Raw genomic sequence first — 27,996 nt, forward strand, 5'->3', positions numbered from 1 at the left:
GAAACACTTTGTTTGTCTTGCAATTCAATCTGGCCCTTGGCATGTGAAGCTGAAAAGTGACTTGCTGCTTTGAATCATATTCCGTTGGCATCTGGAAGCAATTCCAAATGTTACATAGAAGTGCAGTGCGATTACCTTGGAAATGAGAAAGGCTGCTGCAAAAGGCTGATAGCGAGTTTAGACAGCATCCGTTATTGTTATTTCAAACTCAATGTGAGAAAACCATTTTACGACTCAGTGTAGACTTTTCCTCTTTGTACTAAGATGTTTCATACCAACACTGCACAGTTAATTACATTGTTTTTCACTTGCAATTAGCATGAAGAAACATATTGTTCTAATAGCCCACAACATTTTACTTAGAAAAGTGCCAAATACAAGGACATGACTGCTTCATAACTCACATGAAACTAAGACTCCATTAGAAAGGTTTAATTACAATGCAAATTTTTTGTATGAGGGATTGATTTCTTTGGCATGAGATCCACTCAGTCATCACCCAGGTAAGTAACACACTTACAAGTGTATCCAGTGAAGGGACAAGCATGTTTTACTAAACCTCTCTTTCAGCTGGGCACTCCACTCCATGTCTTAATGTTCGATCTGAAGAGAAATTTTCTGGGATGAGAGGGTTGTCCTATTAAGAGAGGTTGACAGTTTGGATTTGAGTTTAGAAAAATGAGGGGTGATCATAGAGTCATAGAGCACTACAGCACAGAAACAGGCCCTTCAGTCCATCTAGTCTACGCCACCTGATCTTCTGCCTATTCCCATCTACCTGCACCCGGACCATATTCCTCCAAACCCCTCCCATCCACGTACCTATCCAAACTTCTCTTAAATGTTATAATTGAACCTTCATCCACTACTTCCGTTGGCAGCTTGTTCCACACTCGCACCACCCTCTGAGTGAAGCAGTTTCCCCTCAGATTCCCCTAAGATTCCCCTTATATATTTCACCTTTCACCCTAAACCTATGTCCTCTAGTTCTCGTCTCACCCAACCTTAGGGGAAAAGCCTGCATGCATTCACCCTATCTATACCCCTCATAATTTTATATACCTCTATAAAATCTCCCCTCATTCTCCAGTGCTCCAGGGAATAAAGTCCAAACCTATTCAACCTTTCCCTAGAACTCAGGTCCTTGAGTCCCGGCAACATCCTTGTAAATTTTCAAGCTTATTGACATCTTTCCTGTAGGTAGGTGACCAGAACTGCACACAATACTCCAAATTTGGCCTCACCAACGTCTTGTACCACTTCAACATACATTCCAACTCCTGTATTTGGTGCTCTGAAGGCCAAAGTGCCAAAAGCTCTCTTTACGACCCTGTCTCCCTGTGACACCACTTTCAATGATCTGTAGGTCTCTTTGTTCTACCGCATACCTCAGAGCCCTACCATTCACTGTGCAAGTCTTACCCTGGTTTGTTATTGAAACATATAAGATCCTAAGGGGGCACAACAGGGTAGACGTCAGACACAAGAGGATCTGCAGGGTTCTGATGCAGTGCTGCTTGACCCGCTGAGTTCCTCCAGCAGATTGTTTGTTGGGCTGATGCCATGATGTTTTCACTATTGGGAGAACCTTGAACGAGGAGGCATAGTTTCAAGGTAAGAGGCTGGTCATTTAAAAGCAAGTTAAGTAGAGGGTAGCGAATCTCTGGAATCCTCGACACCATGGAGTTGTTGAGGCTGGATTATTGGAAGTATATAACATGAAGGTAGATAAATGTTTTTTTTTGATAAGACATCTTTATTAGTCACGTGTACATCGAAACATACAGTGAAATGCATCTTTTGCAGAGAGTGTTCTGGGGGCAGCCCGCAAGTGTCGCCACACTTCCGGCACCAACCTAGCATGCCCACAACTTCCTAACCTGTACGCCTTTGGAATGTGGGAGGAAACCCACGCAGACACGGGGAGAATGTACAAACTCCTTACAGACAGTGGCTGGAATTGAACCCGGTGCTGTAATAGTGTTATGCTAACCGCTACACTACCGTGATTGGGGAATTGAGAGCTATGAGGATTTGGCACAGAGGAAGAGTTGAGGCCTGGAATAAATTAGCTATGATCATACTGAACGGCAGGACCGGTTTGAAGGGCAAGGTGGCCAACCCCTGCTCCCGTTTTCTTGTGAAAACTTGCAGCCAGTCCTTTACGTTAGAGTAAGTTGGAGTACAATGAGGATGCAATGGGTGACACTAGCTGGGTTCATGTTTGATTGTTATCTGCTGTTTGTATGAAGTCTAATGTTAAGTGAGCTTTGTGCAGTCTCATTCAAGCTCCTGATGGATGGTTCCTCCAGCATTCCAAAATTTGGCAAGGCACTTGTGCTCAGAAGGAAGTGGGTATTAGGACTGTCCTGCTGGTGATCTTCTGAAGTAAGGATTGGGGAAAAATCATTGGAGCAGACCTGATTTCCAGCTCTCCAGGGGCTTCCCAAAAATCTCCAGGAATTAAAATTTCTGTACGTGGACACGTCAGCTGGCAAAGCTGGGTCTCTGCCGATGTTGAAATGGGTCTTTCCCTGCTCTCTTCGACGGGAGTTCTGTGACACCCTCTCTCACTGCTCCCCCTCTGTGATCTGTTCTCTGACTCTTCAACCATGTGCTCACCCAGACTCACTACAACAGCCACGTGTCCATCCTGTGACGTTTTTGTCTGTGATTTTCCTTCCTCTGACCCTGTCTGCTGATGCTGTCCTGCAGACTTTGTTGAACCCCTCTGAGGGTGAGGGTGAACTGATACCAATCCTCACCCCCAAACACACGATACACATAACCCATGAACATGACCTCATTATTCCTCTTTGCACTATTTTTGTAACTTATATTAATTTTTATGTCTTGCACTGTACTGCTGCCACAAAGCAACAAGTTTCACGACACACGTCAGTGATAATAAACCTGATTCTGATTCTGAAGTGCTTAAATGTATGACCATTATTCTGTTGTGCAATATATTAGTGAACATTACAGCCTACTTTCAAGTACAGGTTGAAACTCTGTAGTCCAGCATCCTTGGGATCCGACTGGTGCCTGACCACAGAAAAGCCAGACCATGGAAATTACCCCTGATCATCTTCCTCTGAGCAGAACTGTTCTTTCTAAGGAAAGACACTCCCTGGGTTCCAAGAAATGTCCGTCACTCAAAGTTTCCGTGAGTTGGAAACACTGTCGGCTGAGATCACAAAAGTTGCACCAGTAGGTTAGTTAGCAAAACACGTTAGAACAGATCTTCGTTAATTTTAGATCTTAGAATTAGTTAATTAATACAGATCTGTCCTACATACTCAAAACATGGACTAGAGAGTTACGGGACTTGAGAGTTTCAACCTGTGCAAATTTAAGGTCAGAGGAATTTTAGGTCTGCTAATAGCAGCAGCTTGCATTTATAACACACCTGAAATACAATAAAATGCTCCAAGGTGCTTCACAGGAGTATAATCAGACAAAGCACATTGACACCAAGCAAAACACAAAGAGCAGGAGGGAGAGTGGGTCATCGAGCCCTTCCAACCTGTCCCACCACTCAATATGGTCATAGTTGATTTGCCAAAAGCCTCAACTCCTCTTCTGTGCCGGATCCCGCTTGTCCTCAATTCGGAATAGTATATTTGGAAAGGTGACCAACAGCTTTTCATGGAGACATAGAATCACACAGCACTGAAGCAACACCTCCAGCCCACCGAATCCACACTGACGATAAAGTACCCACTCACATTTTCAACACCGGTGCCCCACAAGGCTGCGACCTCAGCCCTCTACTCTACTCCCTATATACTCATGACTGTGTGGCCAGATTCTGCTCTAACTCCATCTACAAGTTTGCAGATGATACCACCGTAGTGGGCCGTATCTCAAATAACGATGAGTCAGAATACAGGAAGGAGACAGAGAGCTTAGTGACATGGTGTCATGAAAACAATCTTTCCCTCAATTTCAGCAAAACAAAAGAGCTGGTCATTGACTTCAGGAAAGGGGGCGATGTACATGCTCCTGTCTACATCAACTGTGCTGAGGTCGAGAGGGTTGAGAGCTTCAAGTTCCTAGGAGTGAACATCACAAATAGCCTATCCTGGTCCAACCACGTAGACGCCACGGCCAAGATAGCTCACCAGCACCTCTACTTCCTCAGGAGGCTAAGGAAATATGGCATGTTCCTTTGACACTCACCAACTTTTATCAATGCACCACAGAAAGCATCCTATCTGGATGCATCATGGCTTGGTATGTGCCCAGGACCTCAAGAAACTGCAGAGAGTTGTGGACACAGCCCAGCACATCACGGAAACCAGCCTCCCCTCCATGGACTCTGTCTATACCTCTCGCTGCCTCGGTGAAGCAGCCAGCATAATCAAAGACCCCACCCACCCAGGTCATTCTCTCTTCTCTCATCTCCCATCAGGCAGAAGATACAGGATCCTGCGGGCACATACCACCAGGCTCAAGGACAGCTTCTATCCCACCATGATAAGACTATTGAACGGTTCCCTTATACAATGAAATGGACTCTTGGCCTCACAATCCACCTTGTTATGACCTTGCACCTTATTGTCTACCTGTAATGCACTTCCCTGTAGCTGAGACACTTTACTTTGCATTCTGTTGTTGTTTTTACCTGTACTACCTCAATGCACTGTGTAATGAGTTGATCTGTACAAACAGTATGCAAAATAAGTTTTACACTGTACCTCCGTACAAGTGACAATAATAAACCAATACCAATACATTTATCCTGCACTAATCCCTTTATTTATTTTCCCCACATTCTCATCAACTCCCCCAGATTCTACCACGCACTACAACTAGGGGCAATTTACAGTGGCCAACTAACCAATCAACCCTCGTATCTTTGGGATGTGGGATGAATCTGGAGAACCTCAAGTGATCACAGAGAGAACAGGCAAACTCCACTCAAACAGCACTGGAGGTCAAGATTAAACCCAAGTCACTGAAGCTGTGAGGCAGCGGCTCTTACTAGCTGAGCCACTGTGCAGTGCTGTTTTAAGTTGCTTGAGATTTGAGGGGCAATTTCAAGAGGAGAGAGAGAAAGATGAAGAGGTTCAGGGAAGGACTTCTGGAGCTTTGGCCCCAGGAAGCAGAACACTGGAGTGAAAGAACTCAAAGATGCACAAGATAAAGGAGCAGAAGTAAGTCATTCAGCCCATCGAGTCTGCTCCATCACTTCACCATGAGCTAAACTATTCTCCCATCTAGCCTCAATTTCCGGCCTTTTCCCCATATCCCTTTATACCCTGACTAATTAGATACCTATCAATCTCCTCCTTAAACACCTCCAATGATCAGGCCTCCACAGCTGTATGTGGCAACAAATTCCATAAATCCACAACCGTCTTGCTAAAGAAATTTCTCCGCATCTCTGTTCTAAATGGGTACCATCTATTTCTTGTCCTGGACTCACCAACCATGGGAAACAACTTAGCCACATCAACTCTGTCCAGTCCTTTCAATATTCAAAATGTTTCTATGAGGTCCCCTCTCATTCTTCTGTAACCCAATGAATACAGTCCAAGAGCCGACAAATGCTCCTCGTATGTAAGCCCTTTCATTCTGGGAATCATCTTCGTAAATCTCCTCTGAACCCTCTCCAACATCAGTACATCCTTTCTAAGATAAGGGGCCCAAAACTGCACACAGTATTCCAAATGAGGCCTCACCAGTGCCCCATAGGATTGCAGGAAGGGCAGGTATTACAGAGGAGGGAATGGTGAAGCTATGTACGAATGCTCATCTTTGCTATACTTCACTACCACATCTACTGGGAAGATTTGAACGTGCATCAAAGACATTATTTGGCAACATCCATCATCAAAGATCCCCAACATCTGGGCCATGCCATTTTCTCGCAGCTACCATCGGGCAGGAGGTACAGAAGCCTGAAGTCCCACACCACCAGGTTCAGGAACAGCTACTTCCCTTCAACCATTCGGTTCTTGAACCAACCGGCACAACCCTAATCACTAGAGTACAGCAAACCTATTACTACTTTGATCACTTTGCACTAAAATGGACTTTGTTCTTCTTGTTCTAATTGTGCTTTCTCATAAAGTTTGTGTTTAATTTATGTTTAATTTATGTTTTTCTTGTGAATGCTGCTTATAGGCAGGCACGGTTGTGTAGCGGTTAGCGTAACGCTATTACAGCGCCAGCGACCCGGGTTCAATTCCAGCCGCTGTCTGTAAGGAGTCTGTACGTTCTCCTCATGTCTGCGTTGGTTTCCTCCGGGTGCTCCAGTTCCCTCCCACATTCCAAAGACGTACGGGTTAGGAAGTTGTGGGCATGTTATGTTGGCGCCGGAAGCGTGGCGACACTTGCAGGCTGCCCCCAGAACACTCTATGCAAAAGATGCATTTCACTGCATGTTTCGATGTAGATGTGACTAATAAAGAAATCTTATCTTATGATGCTACATGCTTGTAATGCGGCTGCAAGTAAGTTTATCATTGCACCTGTGCATACATGTACTTGTGCATACGACAATAAACTCCACTTTGACTTTGACTTTATTTAAATGGAAGAGTGGCAGAATGAAGCTGTTTCACTTGATTCAGCTGAGTACTGATCTCCAGAATGCTTTGCCCAGCTGGGAGGCATCAGAACGTTTTCTTTTTCTTTATGAAGCCCATTTTGATTTCTGATATTTTCATGCAGACAGCAACTGACACCAAATCTCAACACTATCAACCAGTGAAATAAAGAAATATGGTGAAACTGCTGGCAGTCCAATTCTAATCTTGGGAGCACTGTGAGGTATTGGATCTGATTTCCTGTTGCAATGACATTGGAACATCAACTTGCCAGTTTGCCCATTATTCACAGACAACAGCCGAGAAAACTAATCTCAATACCAAACTCTTTCAACTTGCAAAAGGACGTTAAATGGGAAAACTGAAAATGTTGTACCTGAACATTCTTCATTGAATTCTTCCATCTCTGATGCCTGTCTGATATCTGGCAACCCCGTAGCCATAATATAGTCCCTGAAGGGTGGGTCAAGGAAGAGAAAACAAGAGCATTAATTCATGTGATATAATTATGCACCTTAAAAGACAGATTCTGCTGGCCTGTTCAACAACAACAGCAGCAATAACTTGTACTTATATAGCAGCTGAAACCTAGTAATCCATCCCAATCCATCTATTAGCAAAAGAATTTGACACTGAGCCACAGTAGAAGATGTTTGCCTTGGAATTCATTGGATTCGTCAATGTTAAGAATGTTAGTGCAAAGTACTCTGCCTCTTAAACTCATTCTACTTCTGTTAACGGAATGAATTTCAGAAGCTGGCAAGACCAGAGAATGCAGACAGTGCTATCGACTGGAGTCACAGAGTCATACAGCAAGGAAACAGGCCCTTCGGCCCAACTGGTCCATGCTGACCAAGATGCCCATTAAAGCTAGTCCCATTTGCCTGTTTTTGGCCCATAAACTTCTAAACCTTTCCTATCCATGTACCTGTCCAAGTGCCTTTTAAATGTATACCTGCCTCAGCCACTTTCTCTGGCACCTCATTCCATACATGGGTGAAAAAATTGCCCCTCAGATTCCTATTAAATCACTCCCTTCTCACCTTAAACCTATGCCCTTTGGTTCTTGATTTTCCCAACACTGGGAAAAAGACTGCGCACATTCACCCTATCTATGCCCCTCATGATTTTATTGAATATAGAACGTAGAACAGTACAGCACAGTACGGGCCCTTCGGCCCACGATGTTGTGCCGACCTATATAAACCTACTCCATGATCAATACAACTCTTCCCTCCTACGCAGCCCATAACCCTCCATTTTTCTTACTTCCATGTGCCCATTTAGGTCTTTTAAATGTCCCCATTGTATCAGCCTCTACCACCATCCCTGCCAGTGTGTTCCAGGCACCCACAACTCTCTGTGTAAAGAACCTACCTCTGACATCTCCCCTAAACTTTCATACTCTGACCTTAAATGGATATCCTCTGGTTTTGGCCATTGCCGCCCTGGGGAAAAGGTGCTGGCTGTCCACTCTATCCATGCCCCTCATAATCTTATACACCTCCATCAAGTTGCCTCTCATCCTCCATTGCTCCAAAGAGAAAAGTTCTAGCTCGCTCAACCTTTCCTCATAAGACATGTTCTCTAATTCAGGCATCATCCTGGTAAATTTCCTTTGCACCCTCTCTAAAGCTTCCACATCCTTCCTCTAGTGAGGCGACCAGAACTGAACACAATACTCCAAGTGTGGTCAAACCAGAGTTTTATAGAGCTGCAACATTACCTCATGGCTCTTAAACTCAATCTCCCGACTAACGAAGGCCAACACACCATATGCCTTCTTAACCACCCTATCAACTTGCACGGCAACTTTGCGGGATCTATGGACTTGGACCCCAAGATCCATCTGTTCCTCCACACTGCTAAGAATCCTGCCATTAACCTCGTACTCCGCCTTCAAGTTCGATCTTCCATCTCACTTTACATTTGTCTGGATTGAACTCCATCTGCCACTTCTCAGCCCAACTCTGCATTCTGTTGTAACCTACGACAAGCTTCTACACTATCCACAACACCTACAACCTTTGTGTCATCTGCAAACTTACTAACCCACCCCTCCACTTCCTCACCCAAGTCATTTATAAAAATCACAAAGAGCAGGGGTCCCAGAACAGATCCCTGCAGAACACTTCCTAGTCACCGACCTCCAGGCAGAATACACACCATCTACTACCACCCTCTGCCTTCTGTAGGCAAGCAAATTCCGAATCCACGCAGCCAAGTCTCCAGGGATCCCATGCCTCATAACTTTCTGGATGAGCCTACCATGGGGAACCTTGTCAAACGCCTTACTAAAGTTCATATACACAACATCCACCGCTCTACCTTCATCTATTTGTTTTGTCACTTACTCGAAAAACTCAACTAGGCTCATGAGGCATGACCTGCCCCTCACAAAGCCATGCTGACTATCCCTAATAAGACTATGCTTCTCCAAATGCTCATAAATCCTGTCCCTAAGAATCCTCTCCATAGTTTGCCCACCACTGACGTAAGACTTGCTGGTCTATAATTCCCAGGATTATCTCTATTAACTTTCTTGAACAATGGAACAACATTTGCCATCGTCCAATCCTCTGGTACCACTCCTGTGGCCAGGGAGGATGCAAATATCATCATCAACGCCCCAGTAATCTCTTCCCTCGCTTCCCGTTATAACCTGGGGTATATCCCGTCTGGCTCTGGGGACTTATCTATCCTAATGTTTTTTCAGGAACTCCAACACTACCTCTTTCTTAACCACAACATGCTCCAGCACATTAGCCTGTTCTATGCTGACCTCATATCCATCAAAATCTCTCTCCCTGGTGAACACTGAAGCAAAGTATTCATCAAGGACCTCCCCTACCTCCTCCGCCTCCAGGCATGTTTCCCCCTTTATCCCTGAGTGATCCTACCCTCACTCTAGTCGTCATCCTGTTCTTCACATATGTGTAGAATGCCTTGGGGTTTTCCTTAATCCTACTCGCCAAGGCCTTCTCATGCCCCCTTCTAGCTCTCCTAAGTCCATTCTTAAGTTCCTTCCTGGCTACCCTATAATTCTCAAGAGCCTTACCTGACTTTTGCTTCCTAAACCTTAACTATGCTTCCTTCTTCCTCTTGACTAAATGTTTCACCTCTCTTGTCAACCATGGTTCCTTAACCCTACCATCCTTCCCCTGTCTCAGTGGGACAAACCTATTCGGAACCTCATGCAAGTGTTCCCTAAACAGCCTCCATATTTCTGCTGTGCATTTCCCTGACAGCATCTGTTGCCAATTTATGCTCCCAAGTTCCTGCCTTATACCAACGTAATTAGCCCTCCCCCAATTAAATACTTTCCCATATCGTCTGCTCCTATGCTAAAAGTCCCTGTGGCCGCTCTCTCCAAAACGCTCACCCACCGAGAGATCTGTCACCTGACCAGGTTCATTGCTTAGTACTAGATCCAGTATGGCCTCTCCTCTAATTAGCCTGTCCACATACTGTGTCAGGAATCCTTCCTGGACGCACCGAACAAATTCTGCCCCATCTAAACCTTTTGCACTAAGGAGGTGCCAATCAATATTAGGGAAGTTGAAGTCAACCATGACAACAACTTTGTTATTTTTGCAACTTTCCAAAATCTGCCTACTTATCTGCTCCTCAGTGGCTATAGGGGGGCCTATAGAATATTCCCAATAGAGTGGTTGCTCCCTTCCTGTTTCTGACTTCCACCCACGCTGACTCTGTAGACGATCCCTCCATGACGTGCTCCCTTTCTGCAGCGGTGACACTGTCCCTGATTAGCAATGCCACTCCGCCCCCTCTTTTACCTCTCTCCTTATCCCTTTTGAAACGTCTAAAGCTCGGAACATCAAGCAGCTATTCCTGCCCTTGCGACAGCCAAGTCTCTGTAATGGCCACAACATCTTTCTCCACCTCTATAAAATCACTCTCCGAAGTTCCAATGAATAAAGTTCTAGCCAACTTGGTCTTTCTTGATAACTAAGTCCCTCGAATCCTGGAAACATCCTCGTAAATCTTTCTTGCAGTCTTTCCAGCTTAATGGCATCTTTCCTTTAGCAGAGCGACCAAAACTGAACACAATACTCCAAATGTGGCCTCACTAATGTCTTGTACAACTGCAACGTAACATCCCTCAGTGCCCTGACTGGTGAAGGCCAGCATGTCAAAAGCCTTCTTCACCACCCTGACTACCTGTGACGCCACTTTTGGGGAACCATGTACTTTTAGTCCTAGGTTCCTCTGTTCTACAACACTCCCCAGGTCCCTACTCTTCACTGTGAAAGTCCTAACCTCATTTGTCTTCCCAAAATGCAACACCCCGCACTTATCTGAATTCAGTGGAGGTGAATTTTTCAGATAATAGGTCAGCTAAAGTTAATCAAAAAGGCAGGAGTCAAGAGACGTTATAAATAAGGAAAGAGTCGTGAAGAGGCAGAGTGGTTACGGAGAGATTGCCAGAAGGTGGGACTGAGGTTGTTGAAGGTATGACTCTCAATGAGAGAGCAAAGGAAATTTGGAGTGTGCAAGAGCTAGACTTGGAGAAATGTGAAGGGGGTACGATTGGAGGGGGCTTATGGAGTAGGGGAAGGACGACAATAGAAGGATTTGAAAATGAGTGCACATAGTCTTTTATCCAAGGGAAGGGGAACCAAAACCTAGAGGGTATAGGTTTAAGGGGAAAGATTTAAAAGGGACAGGGGGGCAAGTCCTTTACACAGAGGGTGGTCCGTATATGGAACGAGCTGCCAGGGAATGTAATTGAGGCAGGTACAATAACAACATTTAAAAGACATTGGGATAAGTACATGGATAGGAAAGGTTTATAGGGATATGAGCCAAACGTGGGCAAATGGGACTTGCTTAGATGGGCGCCTTGGACAAATTGGCCTGTTTCTGTGCTGTATTAATCTTTGACTCCATGACTCTAAGTGAATGAAAACATGGAAAAAAATGACAATCCAAAAGGAGTTTATCTGGGAGATATTTCAATCTCTCCTCCAGACAGATGAACCTTTATAATATCCCCTGATGGTTAACGGCTCTTCTGTGCCCCATGACTTCCAAGCACAAAAAAAACTTTTATTACTGTAAGTTACTGAATTCTAAATATAAACAACAGATCGTGCCATAAAATGTTCCGTCAGATGCTTTGGTATGTGACTGGTGTTAATCTAATTTGCTCTCCTCCTCCTCACACTGTCTCTTCCTCAACATAACCAAGTCACTGCGCTGGGAACTGGGGCTGTACAGAAAGCAGACATTCCATGCAGAGCTCCAGCATGTTTTTCTCCAATGTACTAGGACACTAATCCCCTTCCTTAACAGTCCCTACAGATTCTGATGAAGGGTCTTTGATCTGAAACATTAACTCTGTTTCTCTTTCCACAGATGCTGCCTGACCTGCTGAGTGTTTCCAACATTTTCTGTTTTGTTTTAGATTTCCAGCATCTGTTGGTTTTTCTTTGACGTCCAATCCCCGTAAATTGGCCACCCCTTTCTGTTTTACTTCCTGCCTCCAAATAAACCAACTCAATTTCATTTTATTATTTTTATTTATTAATTTTTTGGGGGAATCTGGGTCTTTCTGGCAAGACCAGCATTTATTGCTGATTCCTAATGGCCCTTGAGAAGGTGGTGGTGACCTGCATTCTTGAACCGTTGCAGTCTGTCTGGAGAAAATATTTGAGTGTTGTTAGGTGAGCGATTCCAAGATTTAAATGCAATGATGTTGAAGGAGCAGTGATAGATTTTACAAGTAAAGCTGGTGTATGAAATAGAGGGGAACCTGTAGGTGATGGTGTTTCAATGATTATTGTTGGTGATAGAGGTCACAGGTTTGCTGTCAGAGTAGTCTAGGTACTAACTGTGGTGTATTTTGTAAATTAAACATACCTGCAGCCATGACATACTGGAGATGGAAAGAATAACCTGCTTTTGTGGCCACAGTTTTTATGTTGAGTTTCTGGTCAATGGTAATCCCTCGGATGTTGGCTGTGGCAGAGTAGGATGGAAGAAGTGCAGAGGAGATGTACGAGGATGTTGCCAGGACTTGGGGGACTGAGTAATGGAGAGAGGTTGAGCAGGTTGGGACTTTTTTCATTGGAGTGTAGGAGAATGAGGGGTGATCTTATAGAGATGTATAAAATTAAGAGGGGCACAGATAGGGTCAATGCTCATAGTCTTTTTCCCAGGGTTGGAGAATCAAGAACCAGAGGGCATAGATTTAAGATGATGGGGAGAGATTTAATAGGAACCTGAGGGGCAACTCATTCATCCAGAGAGTGGTCAGTGTATGAAATAAGGTGCCAGAGGAAATGGTTGAGACAGGTACATTAACTGCATTTAAAAGGTACTTGGACAGGTACATGGATAGGAAAGGTTTAGAGGAACATGAGTCAAATGCGGGCAAGTGGGACTGGCTTAGATGGGAATCTTGGTCAGCATGGAGAAGTTGGGCTGAAGGGCTCGTTTCCGTGCTACATGACTCTATGAGTAGACAATGGTAATGGCATTGAATGTCAAGGCTATGTGCTTGGACTCTCTTTACTTGGAGATGGCCATTGCCTGGCACTTTTCTGGCATGAACGCTACTTGCCTTTCAAATGCCGTTCAATTCTGCTGGCATAGTCTGGGTTATTTGCTCAGGAGCTACAAATGGAATTGAATATTGTGCACGCATTGACAAATGTCCCCACGTCTAACGTCATGCTAGAAGAAAGGTCACTAATGAAACAGCTGAAGGTGGTTGGCCCCAGGACACTACCCTGAGGAATTCCTGCAATGATGTTATAGGGCTCGTATCACTGATCTTCAACAATGACAACCATATCTCTTATGCGAAGTATGATTCCAACCATCATATATTGATTTTAGTCCCAAATGTCACTATGCATGGTTCCCAAGAAGCAAGGACACACATACACACACACATCAATCATCAATGGTGAAGCAGCCTCTTTGGGCTTCCTGCAACTTGTTAGTCTTCTGATGCCAGCGGTTGCCTGCAACTGAATACTGCTGAATGGCAGATTCCAGGATACAGCGGTATATCCTACGGATGCAATGAAGCTTGGTACAGCTGCCACAAAGTGTCCAAGGAGAAAGACCACAGCATATCATCATCCCAGCACTGGACATTGAGGAGATGAACCCATTAGACTCTGACGAAATGTTTGAGAATGAAAAATTTACAAATGTTGTAAGCGAATGTAATGACATGCTTGGTATTTTGAATGATGACAAATAAATATCCTGCATTGAATAATGGCAATGTTTATGAATAAAGTATAGTTTTGGAAAAAAAATCCCTCGACAGTTATCACTAAAAAAGGACAGCTTCTATTCCACTGTTATAAGACTCTTAAATAGACCTCATATACGATAAAGATCTCTCAGTTTACCTCATCATGGCCCCTGCACTTTGTTTACCTGCACTGCACTTTCTCTGTAACTATATCCAGCATTCTGTTTTTCTTTCCTTTTGAACTACCCTCACCGTACTTGTGTAGGGAATGATCTGTCTGGATGACATGCAAACAAAAGGTGTTCATTGTATCTCGGTACGTGTGACAATAATAAACCAAATATAATTACATTTACAAAAGGGGTTGTCTGGGTGCAATCACTGCAGTTTATGGGAGCTTGATGTGTGCAAACTGACGGCTGTTCTTTACAGCAATGACTGCACTTGTAAAGTACTTTGTTGACTTGAAGGCAATTTAGAACATCCTGATGTTGAAGTTAGATAAATGCAAGCTTGCACATTCTGTCAGTGTTGGGGCTCACTTATTGATAGGGTGAATCGTAGAATGAAATAAGAGGCAAAATATCTTCCAGGCAGGAAACTTGCCCACCAAAAAGAGAATTCTTCAACTCTGTGGAAAGAAGAATGTTAACAAAATAAAAATATTTAGTCTTCTGAAATTTCCTTTGGATTTCAGATACCTTTAGACCTCTGAAGCCTTCTGATTTACAGTGTATTATTGCTCTTAACAGAGACTCTTATTCTTTGGAGAATTTCCCGCTGTGATTAATTAGCCTCAAGTTACCGCCCTCAGCAAGGGAATTGTGGCAAGATAACATTCATTTTGCTATTAATCATGTGAAAAGTTATCACCAATCAGATTTGTGGCTCTCTTTGCTCTTTGGACTGTGAGCCTGTTATTCCTCATAATTCATGATATCAATGTTTTAAGTTCCAGCACTGGGTTATGGGGATATCATTTTTCACAGTGATAATTGCTTTTCTTTATTTATTTGAGTTTTTTCTCCTTCCGGTCCTCACACACACACCCTTCCCCCAACTCAGTGCCAAACTTGTTCTGCAGTATTTTCACAACGCAGCATCCTCAACCACTTATTCTAAGTGACTATACTTTTCCCAGTGAATGCTTGCACTTGTAAGTCTTGCAGCCAAATGCGACCCAGCCCTATACAGCCCTTCCAGGTGAGGGTGTCCTTCACATGTGAATCCATTGGTGTTATTTATTGCATGCGGTGCTCCCGGTGTGGTCTCCTCTACATCGGTGAGACCGGTTGCAGATTGGGGGACCACTTCGTCGATCACCTTCTCTCCATCCGCCAGGATCTCCCGGCGGCCAGCCATTTTAATTCCACTTCCCATTCCCACGCCGACATGTCTGCCCACGGCCTCCTCCACTGCCAGCTCGAGGCTAAATGTGAGTTAGAGGAAGGACACCTCATATTCCGCCTGGGCAGTCTCCAACCTGATGGCATCAACATCAAATTCTCAAACTTCTGGTAAATGTTTCCTTCCCCTCTGTCCCTTTTCCCCTATATTTCGTCTTTTTTTTCTTATTTTCTCTCCTCCTGATCCAACTGGCCTTCACCATCCAAAGTCTTTCCCCTCTCCCACTCTCTCCAGCTGCTCATCACCCACCCGTTCCTCCCACCGCTTCCCCTCCCCACCTCCCTCCCTTTATTCCCATGCTCCTTCCATCTTCTTCAGCCCTTTGTCACTTCCACCCATCATCTCCCAGCTCCTGACATCATTCCCGCTCTCCCCCCCTCCCCCATCTGCCTATCACCCGCTCCTCACCGGATCCACCTAATACCTGCCAGCATTTGCTCCACTCCTTCCCTCCACCTGTTTATACCAGCTATCTCCCCCTTTCTTTCCAGTCCAGATGAAGGGTCTCGAACTGAAACGTCGACTGCCCATTTCCCTCCATAGATGCTGCCCGACCCACTGAGTTCCTCCAGCGCCTCTCTCGTGTTGCTCCAGCCCTTAATGTTAGCTTCATACATTACCTCAGGGGTTCCTTCATTGTACCGAGACTGATGAAGAGATGAAGTAGAGAAAATGTGTCTTCTTCTGATCCTCTGACTCACCAGCTGCGATCCGAGAGTTATTGTATATTTTGTAATGGCATAGAAGGAGGCCATTTGGTTCATGCCAGCTTCCAGGGGAGTAATCCCATTAGTCCAGTTCCCTGTCTCCTTATTTCCCTGTTCCTCTGCAACGTATTCTCTCACACACAAGTCCAGCAACTCCCCTTAGATTCTTTTCACCATTAACCCATATGAAGGTATAATTTACAGTAGTCAATTAAACTACCAGCATGTCTTTGGGATCTGAGAGGAAAGTGGGGAAACCCACTTGGTAAAAAGAAAATGTGCAAAACTGCACACAGACAGCATCAGAGGTCAGATTGAACTTGATTCCCTTGAGCTGAGAGCTTACAGTAATGTAGAATTTCTTTGTTTAACAGAACATTGACAATGAACCTCTTGACTGTACGATGATGAGAATTACCTTGCATTTGTAGCACGCTTTTCACATCCACTGCACATCCCCAAATGTTTCAGATATAATGAGTAAGCCTCTGAAGGATAGTTTCTACATAAAGTAATTATACAAACAGCTGCAAGATAAATAACCAGCTGTTTGGTTTTATGTTTGCCCAAGGTATCAGCCTCTTTTCAAATACTGCAATCCAAGTATTTTAGGTCCACTTGAAATGAAGATTCCCCCCTCCTTCAACATCGCATCTGAAAGACTCCAGTTTTGATAGTGCAGACTCCCATCCTCAGCACCAGAGGCAAGAACATGTGGGGGATGGGATGATAATTCCTCAATAATCTTCCAAAAAATATATGAATGGGTGGGCAGACAAGGATAACTCGGCAGGTATTTTCCAAAGCCAGTATTTTTACATTCTTCCACATCTCCATACTTGGCGATATCAGCCTGGATAATATTTCCAAGTCCTGCACGGCTGTTTAATCCAATATCCATAAGCCATTCAACTGTGATGATATCCAACTCTTGCAGGGGGAATCTTTTTCAGTGTTTGAAGAGCAGTGCAAACTGCATTATCTAATTCAATGCATTCTGAAAACTGTCTGAATTGCTGTTTGCCCAGGGGAAATTAACTGGAGCAGTAACACCTTGCATTTATATAGTGCCTTTAATGAAGTAAAGGATTCCAAGGTAGTTTTTAGGAGCATACCAGTAAAAAAGATATTGATTCAAAGGAGACAAATTGAGGATTTGGGCTGAGAAGCTTTGACAAGGAGGGAGATTCTAAGCAGGAACTTAAGAAGGAGGAGAGGTAGAAAGTTTAAGGGAGGCAGTTCTGCAGCTGGATGGTGAAGACATCACTTTCAATGGTGGGGCAACATAGAAAATGATGCGTTGCAGACGACATGAAAATTGATGGTGTTGTTGAAAGTGAAGAGGGTGGTCTGAGGCTACAGAATGACATTGACCAGCTGGGGTGTTGGGCAGAGCAGTGCCAGATGGAATTTAATCCTGATAAGTGTGAGGTGAAACATTTTGAGGGGGTCTAATGCTGTGAATGGTAGGGTCCTAGTAGGTATAGGGAAGCAAGGGAACTTTAGTGTACAAGTTCAAAGATCCCTGAACATGGCAGCAAAGCAAGATAGAATGGTGTAAAGTCCATATGCAATGCTTGCCTTCATTGGCCAGGACATAGAATATAAGAGCATGGAGATTTAGTTACAACTTTGTAAAATGTTGGTTTGGCCTCAATGGAATATGTTGTGTAGTTCTGATCACCACACTATAGGAAGGATATGGTTGCACTGAAGAGGGTGCAGAGGAGGTTCACCAGAATTTTGCCTGGGATGGAGAATTTCAGTTATGAAGAGAGATAGGGGAGGCTGGGTTTGTTTTCCTTGGAGAAAAGGAAATTGAGGGAGGACCAGATGGAGTCATAGTGTCATACAGCACAGAAAAAGGCCCTTTGGCCCAACTGGTCCATGCTGACCAAACTGCCCATCCAAGCTCATCCTATTTGCCAGCATTTGGTCCATATCCTCCAAAACATTTCCTAGCCATGTATCTGTCCAACTGTCTTTTAAAAGTACCTGCCTCAACCACTTCTTCTGGCAGCTCATTCCACATACATAAATTCGGTATGTCCCCTTTGGCACTAACCAACTTTTGATGATGCACCATCGAAAGCATCCCATCTGGATGCATCACAGCTTGGTACGGCAACTGCTCTGCCCAGGACCGCAAGAAGTTGCAGAGAGTTGTGGACACAGCCCAGCACGTCACGGAAACCAGCCTCCCCTCCATGGTCTCTCTTTACTTCTCGCTGTCTTGGTGAAGCAGCCAGCATAATCAAAGACCCCACCCACCTGGGTCATTCTCTCTTTTCTCCTCTCCCATCAGGCAGAAGATACAGGAGCCTGAGGGCACATACCACCAGGCTCAAGGACAGCTTCTATCCCACTGTGATAAGACTATTGAACGATTCCCTTATACAATGAGATGAACTCTTGACCTCACAATCTACCTTGTTGTGACCTTGCACCTTATTGTCTACCTGCACTGCACTTCCTCTGTTGCTGTGACACTTTACTCTGTGCTGTTATTGTTTTTACCTGTACTACCTGAATGCACTCTGTGCTACCTCAATGTAACTGCACTGTGTAATGAATTGACCTGTGCAATTGGTTTGCAAGACAAGTTTTTCACTGTACCTTGGCACAAGTGACAATAACAAACCAATACCAATACATACCACCCTTTGTGTAAAAAAATTGCCCCTCAAGTTTCTATTAAATCTTTCCCCTCTCACCTTAAACCTATGCCCATTAGTTCTTGATTCCCCAATCCTGGGAAAAATACTGTGTTTTATTTTATGGGAAAAATTATGGTTTATAAAATTATGAAAGACATAGATAGGGTAGATAGTAGGAAACTTTTCCCCATTGCAAAGGTGACTCAGACCAGAAAGCATGGGTTTAAGCTGGTTTAAGAAGGTTAGAGGGGATCTGCAGAAGAACTTTGCAATCTGGAATGCACTACCTGAGAATGTGATGAAGGCAGAGACTCTCACAACATTTAAGAAGCATCTGGATGAGTATTGAATCGCTATGGCATAATTGGCTATTGACCAAGTGCTGGCAAATAGGATTAGTAATAGATAGGCACTTGGGGGCTCCTAGGGTCATAAAGGGGGCTGTTTTAGTGCTGCATGACTCTATAACTCTTATGAGGCTACTATTGACACCTGGGACAAGAACTTTAACATCAAACTGGGTGCAGAATGACTGATAGCTGTTTGCTTAGCCTTTATACTTTCTGTTGTACCTCAAGCAGGAAGGGAAAAGGCAGAAATCCATTGTTGCCCATCTTAAACCCGTTGCAGAGCTGAAAACTGGAATCATTGCACAGAAAACTCACACTTACACCCCCTTTTAACTTGATGCGTACCCATGGTTTCAAGAGGCAAATATGATTAACAGTTCTCCTTTGAAATACAATAACTTGTTTTCCAAGCCATTTTAACAGATGGCATTAACAAGTCTATGAAAAGTTATGTCACTTAGATTTTATGCTGAATGAAGACATGTCAGGGATCAACAATCTGCTCAAAGAAGGCTCTAACAATCTCCCTTTCATGATATCAGTTGTGGTTGTGGACCAGATCAATGGGGATCCCTGATCCCAACAGTAGTGATATCGTCAAGTTGGCTTGGCAGGTCAACCAATGGAAGACCACAAACCAAAAACAAGAAGTACAACTTCTAATTCACTGATTTAACATTTTACATCTCTACACAAATGTGGTTACAGTAGAAAAAATATCATAAGTAAAAGTATAAACAAAATAATTAGATCTTTTTCTCAGACCATCTGGATCTGACCCAGAACATTTGTAAAATCGGTGTCATATTTGACCCCAAGAGAAGCTATGGACCAAACAGGCAAGTTGAAATATGACCCAATACATCTGTTGTTTATTTCCCTCTACATATGCTGCCTGACCTGCTGTGTTCCTCCAGCACTTTAAACTTTAAAAAAACTTTATTTATACAGCACGGTAACAGGCTCTTCTGGTCCAGAGAGTCCAAGCCACCCATTTTAAACCCATGTTAACCTACCAGTATGTCTTTAGAATGTGGGAGGAAACCAGAGCACCCAGAGGAAACCCACGCAGACATGGGGAGAACATACAAATTCCTTACAGACAGCGATGGGAATCGAACCCTGATCGCTGGCGCTGTAATAGCATTGTGCTAACCACTAAGCTACCGTGCCGCTCCTGTGTGTGTTGCTATTACCACATATCTCCACTTCCATAACACTGCCCAAATCTGTCACTGCCTCATCTCATATGTTGCTCGAGGCCTAAATTATGCCTTCGTTAGATCTAGACTTAAAAATTCCAACACACTCTAGCCAGCCTTGTTCTATTCCCTGCAAACCCAAAATATGGCCTGCACGTCTTAACTCACACCAGGTCCCTCATGCGCATCACACTAGTCTTGCCGATCATGGCGAGAACAACTCTGTTTCAAAATTCTTATTCCTTGAGTTTCTTCCCTTCCAATTTTTCTCTCTCTATTTCTGAAATCTCCACCAACACCAAAACCTTAGAGTTTGTACTTCTCCAAATTCTGACCTCTTGATCATCCTTGAATCTAATTGTCCCACCATTGGTGATCGTAGCCAAAGCTGAATTCTCTTCCTACATGTCTTGGCCTCCCTATCCATGCTTCTTCCTTTAAAAAGCTCCTTAAAATCTACCTTTATGATCAAGTCTTTGGTCACCTGCCCTAATAACTCCTTAGGTAACTGTGCTACATTTCCCTGTGAAGATATTACTACATTAAAAATAGCATAAGATGCAAGCTGTTGTTATTGCATTTCACAGCTGCTTTCTAAAGAGTTGTAAATCTTCTCAAGAAGATTTATGAGAATGTTGCCAGGACTCAAGGGCCTGAGTTATCGGGAGAGGTTGGGCAGGCTCGGACTTTATTTCTTGGAGTGTAAGATACTGAGGGGTGAGCTTATTGAGACATATAATATCATGAGGGGCATAGTTAGGGTGAATGCACACAGTCCTTTTTCCAGGAAATGGAAATCAAAAACTAGAGGGCTTAAGTCTAAAGTGAGCACGGTAGTGTAGAGGTTAGCATAACGCTATTACAGCGCCAGCGACTCAGGTTCAGTTCTGGTCACTGTCTGTAAGGAGTATGCACGTTCTCCCCGTGTCTGTGTGGGTTTCCTCCTGGTACTCTGGTTTCCTCCCACATTCCAAAGACGTACGGGTTAGGAAGTTGTGGGCATGCTACGTTGGCGCCGGAAGCGTGGCGACACTTGCGGGCTGCCCCCAGAACATTCTACACAGATGCATTTCACTGTGTTTCGATGTACATGTGACTAATCATGTCACAAAAGGAATCTTATCTTAAGATTTAAAAGGGACCTGAGGGGCAACTTCTTCATGCAGAGGCTGTTGAGTGTATTGAACAAGCTGCCAGAAGAAGTGGTTGAGGCAGGTATAAAGGGCACTTGGACAGGTACATGGATAGGAAAGGTTTAGAGTGATATGGGACAAAGCCGAGAAATGGGACTAGCTAAGATGGGCATCTTGGTCAGCATGGACGAGTTGGGCCGAAGGGCTTGTTCCCGTGCTGTATGACCCTATGACTCTAATTTTGTGCACATTACTGCAGTACAATTAAATATCCAAACCAAGAACCATATTATTGGATGGAATCTAATTTTATTATGAGAGCAATGAGAGATGGAGACATTTGAACATTGTACCTTTTTTGTTTTAGACCAAAGTATAGTTCTTACTGATAAACCATCCATTTACTTTAGACTTCCAAATGCAGCCACTGTTGTGTACACAGCAGAGGGATCCAAGTATCATTGAATAATTTATGATTATCAAAAAGATTACTCCAGAGGTTCCAGAGATTATTCAGACCGATGTATGTGACCGACGTACATCGGTCTGAAATTTGTACCTTCACTAATTTAGCTGTTGCGTTAATGTAGCATGACTGTACCACGAGGTGAACTTCAGATGTGCAATCTAATTATGTTGAGAGAGTTAGTGGCGAATGTAGTCCTTTGCATGTAGACAGTCTACATATGGAAACCTTATTCAGGGGTCTCTTGTGCTGCAGGCTCCAATTGGTATGTGGGTGCAAAGTTCAGGGGGTTCCCCTGCATCAAGTGGTCTTAGAGGTCCCTTGCTCAGCTTCTTGGAAAAATTCCCAGCCATGCCGGTTGACCCTGAATGATAAAATGCTTGTTGATTTGCGAAAGGAAAGATTTTTAAATTTAATTTACAGATACATCAGTTGGCAGCTCGGGGACAAGAGTGTTGCATAATAGGTCTGTGATCTCTCTAACAGATGGCAGCACAGTGACTGAATGCACCCTGCAGTAGAACCAAACATAGAAACTGTAAACTGGAAAGCAGAAAGGTTGATTAACTGGACAGCAAACAAGTGCAGTGCCAGCTTTCAGTGATTCATCAGCCAAATTTTTTTAATGGATGTAGCTATTATCCCGCTGTGCCAATGTAATGGGACATTGTCTGCAGAGTCTGAAGGTATGGACATGACACTTGAATTATCTGGTCTGTACACAGCAGTAGTCACCTTGTTCCTCTTAGCAGAGGAAAAAAAAATCAATGGATTGATTTAATGAAGAATTGTAACATATTTCTGTCAAGGAAAATAATAAATCAAATGAAGAATACTTTTCATTGGTAATGTGCTTGGAAAGGTTTTGAGATTTGAAATGCACCCAAATATGTCTCTTATAAGCGATGCTATTACAATAAATATTATAAGGGACAGAATATTGAAGGAATCATTTGCCTAAGCTTGATTGCTGAGTTATATTCAGCAGGTTTTAGCTCAGCACAGGGGATCCTGCTCTTTTATGTTGGCATTCAACCTGCAAAGATAGTCAAGAGTAATATTGTCCCTCAGTGATCATAACAATGGTCTAAACTAGGACCTGGTTCTATTCCTTCTTCTAAAAATTAAGTTATTGCTTCAAAACAATAAAACTAGTCATGTTTGTCTCTGAGTTTTGTCAGATAATGGAAGGTAGAACCAAATTTAGTAAGATGTTTTTATCTGAAACTTATTGCAAGTGAAGAATATTTTTATTTCAAAAATAAGCTTTATTCATATAAAAGAAAAATATACACAAAGGAAGAACACAGTGCAAAATACAAAAGCTTAACATTTGTGGTTGATATATTCAGTAGTGTAAAACTTAAGGAGAGAAAAAAAACACACAAACATAGCACCATTGCCGCTTATGTGGCTCCCAGAGGTGATACACCTTTCATTGTTTGAGGGGCTTCCCTACCCTACTCAGAATATGCAATACTATTACTTCAGTTTTTTCATTTATTCACTTACAGGATGGTCATTCCAATATTTATTGTCCATCCTGAATTCCCCTTGAACTGAGGGGAAGCTTTAACTATGGTGGTCTCAAGTCACATCTAAGACCGGATTCTGTAGTAAAGCAGATTTCCTCCACCAGTTTCATTGTTATCTTTACATAGATCAGTTGAATTCCAGATTTATTTAATTAGTTAAATATAAATTCTCTAGCTACCACAGTGGGATTTGAACTTTTGTCTCTGAATCAATGGTCCATAACTTTAGCTGCTAGGCCAGTAACTTAACCACTGCACCATCTGCACTGCAACTAAGCAGAATTAATGCAGTATTGATTGCTATGTAGAACAAAACTGAGTTGTAATCAATAGTCAGGGTACATCATATACTGATAATCATCTACATTCCAAGTGCATCTATCACTCTATGTTAAACTAAGCCACAGTAAGGTGATTGAAAAGGTGAATTAAACCAATATAGACAACGACATTGTTTGATCAAAAGCTTAGCCAAGCAGAGTAAATCCATGTTGAGGCAATGTTTAAAGTCATTAAACCACATGGATTACAAAGTTCCCAGTAATTGTTTCTTTGCATAAGTGTTGCAAAGACGCTGACATCAAAGTGTTACTTCCCAAAGCAACTCTCTCTGCCTCCCCTCTCTTAGCGAGACATATGTGCAGGAATGGGTATGAGTAGCTTGTACATTTGGGGAGAATTACATTTAGAGTTAATCTATTACTAACGCAAGAGCAACTGAGCTTGGTTTATTTTAAAGAACATCAATTCAAGCATGCTTTAATAATGTCCAAAATATTAACGAATGTAGACCTAGTTCTAGCAGGATAAGACCTTCAGCCTATTGATTCCACCTAACCACATTGTTCCGTCAAGTCGAGTTTGTTGTTGTGTGTACACGTACGGTGAGGTACAGGTACAATGAAAAAATTGCTTGCAGCAGCATCACAGGCAACACACAGAATATAAATTATGCATTAATTATACAAGACAGTGGAGAGGAAAAAAGCTTGCAAAACAAGAAATTAGTGCAAAAAAACACAGAGATGTCCACAGAATGCAAGAGGTGGTCTGTAGGATTCCGTTGCTGAGGTAGGGTTAGGATTTTGCAGGTCGGTTTAAGAACCAGATGGTTGCAGAAAAATAGCTGCTCCTGAACCTGGTGGTGTGGGACTTCAGGCTCCCGTACTTGCCTGATGGTAGCAGTGAGAAGAGGGCATGACCCGGATGGTGGGGATCCTTGATTATAGATGCTACTTTCTTGAGGCAGCATCTCCTGTAGACGCTGTCAATGGTGGGGAGAGCTGTGCCCGTGATGGACCAGGCTGTGTCCACTATTCTCTGCAGCCTCTTGCGTCTCATTTGTGGTCTAAAATTCTTGATATTTTGTCAGTTCAGGGGATTTAAAGGAGGCAGCAATTTCAGGTGGTAAGCAGAAACAGATGTAATGATAGATTCAGTGGTGGTATTATTGATCACCAAACGTACTTGGTGCTCAGTTTACTTCAGTCATAGTTTCAGTATAGAGCTCCTTCATTGCATCTCCTCAGGCCAATTAGTTTAATTCAACTTCTCTTAAGAAGACAGTGAGATGGTAGATCAAGCACTAATACAACACTTGTTCAAACCTTACAAATACATGATATCAATGAAACATGAAGCCCAAAATATTTCAAAAACTATCACTTACACAGAAATAAGATTTTCCTCAATGGCTGAATGGGGAAATCAGTACCAGGGCTGGATTTCTTGGGGTGTGAAAGAGCTTGGTTCAATGACAGTGATAGGGAGAAGGACGTTTAGATGCGAGTTCACCATAATCCCTGAAGTCTGCCTTTACCATCAAGGTTTTGGTCTCGTATAACTATGAGGCTTGGTGCCAAATTTTGTTCTGTTCCATTTCCTGTTGCATTGCTAAATATGACTAATCTAACTGAAGGAAAAATAGTTTAATTACTTTACGGTTCATTTTTTGATTTGCTTTGCAAGTAATACAGAACGATTTCCTAATCAGTTACGGAAGTGTTGAGGAGGAATACTTGGTGAATTAGAAAAGCTGAGACTAACACATCTCCATGGCTACAATGTCATGCCTCATTTCTCCACAGCATCCAAACACTTGGAGCCATGTGTAAATCTAGTAAAGATTTGTACCTCTCACAGCTTCAGGAAATCCCAAAGCTCTTTTCAGCCAAGGGAGTACTTTTGAAGTGCTGTCACTGTTGTAATTTAGGAAATGCAACAGGCAATTTGCACCGAGCAATCTAGCAATCTCTCACAAACATCAATGTGATAAAGGTTAGATAATCTGATGTTTGGTGATTCTGGCAAGACATGTTCTTCAAAATGCAGGGGTTTTTTTAAATCAGCCTAGGGTGGCAAAACAAAGGCCTTGGTTCAATAGCTTTTGTACTGTCTTTTTTTTCACTGTATGGTTTTCTATAGGAATTTATGTATAATTTACATTGTGTTGTCATTACCTACGTGCCTGTGATGCTGCTGCAAGCAAGCTTTTCATTGCACTGTACCTCACCGTACTTGTGCACATGACAATAAACTCGACTTGAAAGCAAGCAATTGTATAGAGTAGAACAGAGAACAGTACAGCACAGGAACAGGCCCTTCGGCCCACGATGTTGTGCCAAACTAATTAAACTAGTAATTAAATGCCTAACTAAGCTAATCCCTTCTGCCTACACAATGTCCATATCCGTCCATTCTCTGCACATTCATGTGCCTATCTAAGAGACTCTTAAACACCACTGTCGTATCTGCCTCCACCACCACCCCTGGCAGTGCATTCCAGGCAGCTGCCACTCTCTGTGTAATAAATTTGACCGGCACATCTCCTTTGAACTTTCCCCCTCTCACCTTAAATGCATGCCCTCTAGTATTAGACATTTCGACCCTGGGAAAAAGATACTGGCTGTCTACTCTATCAATGCTTCTTATAATCTTATAAACTTCTATCAGGTCTCCCCTCAGCCTCTGCCGCTCCAGAGAAAACAACTTAAGTCTGTCCAACCTCTCAAAGTGTACCATAGCATAATAATTCAACTGTAGAATAGTAATCCAACTATAGTGCAGGATTGGTGTAAATGAGTGGTTGATGGTCTGTGCAGTCTCGGTGAGCCGAAGGGCCTGTTTCCGTGGTGTATCTCTCTATGACCCTCACCCCAACAATGCATATTCCCTCAGTTCCGTGTTAACTGAAATTATGTGCTGAAGTTTCTGAAGTACAACTTGAAACCTTTGACTCAAAGGTGACATTGTTAAACCACAGGTGAAGCTAATGTTCGATTTAGCAACAGGTGATGACTAACTTGGGAAAGCCACACTTTGAAGGCTGCAATTAATAAACTAGATCATTGCTGACTACACATTGTTATTCATGTGTGAATCTCCTGATTGGTAAATTATGTTTAATTAACAAGCGTGCTTTGCACAAGAAATTTAAACAGGAAAATAAGGTTTTAAATTTCTTATTTGACGCAAAAATACTTCCAAAAAACACATGAGTTGTGAATGTTGGCAAAGCAATGTGTGCTGCTATGCATGGTGACTCCCATATAAAAAATAATCAATTTGCCACAGGCAAAAATTTTAATCCCCCACATAAAACTCTTCCGAAACAGAAAACACCAGAACCATTTAGCATGTCAGGCAGCATCTGTGGAAAGAGAAACAGAAAAATCCAGACTTGCATGTTTAAAAATTCAAATCCATCCATCCAAATCCAAGTTCAAAGGAGATGTGCGGGGCAAGTTTTTTTGCACAGAGAGTGGCGGGTGCCTGGAATGCGCTGCCAGAGGAGGCGTTGGAAGCAGATACGACAGTGGCATTTGAGAGGCATTTACACAGGCACATGGACATGCAGGGAATGGAGGGATATGAACCATGTACAGGCAGATATGTTTAGCTTAACTTGACATCAGGGTTGGCACAAACATTGTGGGCCGAAGGGCCTGTTCCTGTGCTGTACAGTTCTCTGTTCTACCACCTGTACAAAAACAGAGTTCCACGTGCAAAAAATCTAAAGTTGCCCCTGTACAGTAATTTACAAGTCCTGACAAGCAGTCAGAGGTCAAAATCAAGCGATGAGTTTTCCCTCTGGTTTAATGAATGTGTTCTAAGGCAATGGCTCTCAAGCGTTCTGAATGACAGCTGCCCTTGCTCACACACTTCCCACTCTCCCACCACTATAAATGAGATGAGATTTCTTTATTAGTCCCATGTACATGGAAACACACAGTGAAATGCATCTTTCACATAGACTGTTCTGGGGGCAGCCCGCAAGTGTCGCCACGCTTCTGGCGCCAACATAGCATGCCCACAACTTCCTAACCTGTACGTCTTTGGAATGTGGGAGGAAACCGGAGCACCCAGAGGAAACCCTCGCAGACATGGGGAGAACATACAAACTCCTTACAGACAGTGGCCGGAATTGAACCTGGGTCGCTGGTGCCGTAATAGCGTTATGCTAACCGCTACACTACCGTGGCTGCCCGATGAAGTCATGGGCTGACCTTTTCAGAGTTGGAGCTGTCCCAGGGTTCCCCAGGGAATGCTCACCACCCCATAGCTGGGACAGTCAGTATGCCAAGTGTAATTATTTCTAACAACATTCTCTTTATATCTTAAAGACTCATGGACTCTATAAGAACCCCCTCCAAGATTGGCAACCACTGATGGTTGGAGCCACATCTGTGACATTGTTCCAGGTTAGCAGTGGAGCTACAACCATCAGATGTTCTGATGTTCTCTCAGGA

The 27,996-nt window shown here is 43.2% G+C and overlaps 1 protein-coding gene across 2 annotated transcripts in view; it reads right to left on the bottom strand.

Annotated features, from left to right (window-relative positions):
* The window catches only part of zgc:66433 (uncharacterized protein LOC321250 homolog), a 153,335-nt gene that overhangs the window by 51,519 nt on the left and 73,820 nt on the right, over positions 1–27,996 (bottom strand). For both annotated transcript variants that reach the window (XM_052022268.1, XM_052022267.1), the window contains exon 2: positions 6,934–7,010. In XM_052022268.1, coding sequence (XP_051878228.1) covers positions 6,934–7,000 — 67 coding nt within the window. In that variant the 5' untranslated portion in view covers positions 7,001–7,010. The remainder of the gene's footprint in view (positions 1–6,933; positions 7,011–27,996) is intronic.

The sequence above is a fragment of the Pristis pectinata genome, chromosome 8 (genome assembly GCF_009764475.1).
Source record: "Pristis pectinata isolate sPriPec2 chromosome 8, sPriPec2.1.pri, whole genome shotgun sequence".
Lineage (NCBI taxonomy): Eukaryota > Metazoa > Chordata > Chondrichthyes > Rhinopristiformes > Pristidae > Pristis > Pristis pectinata.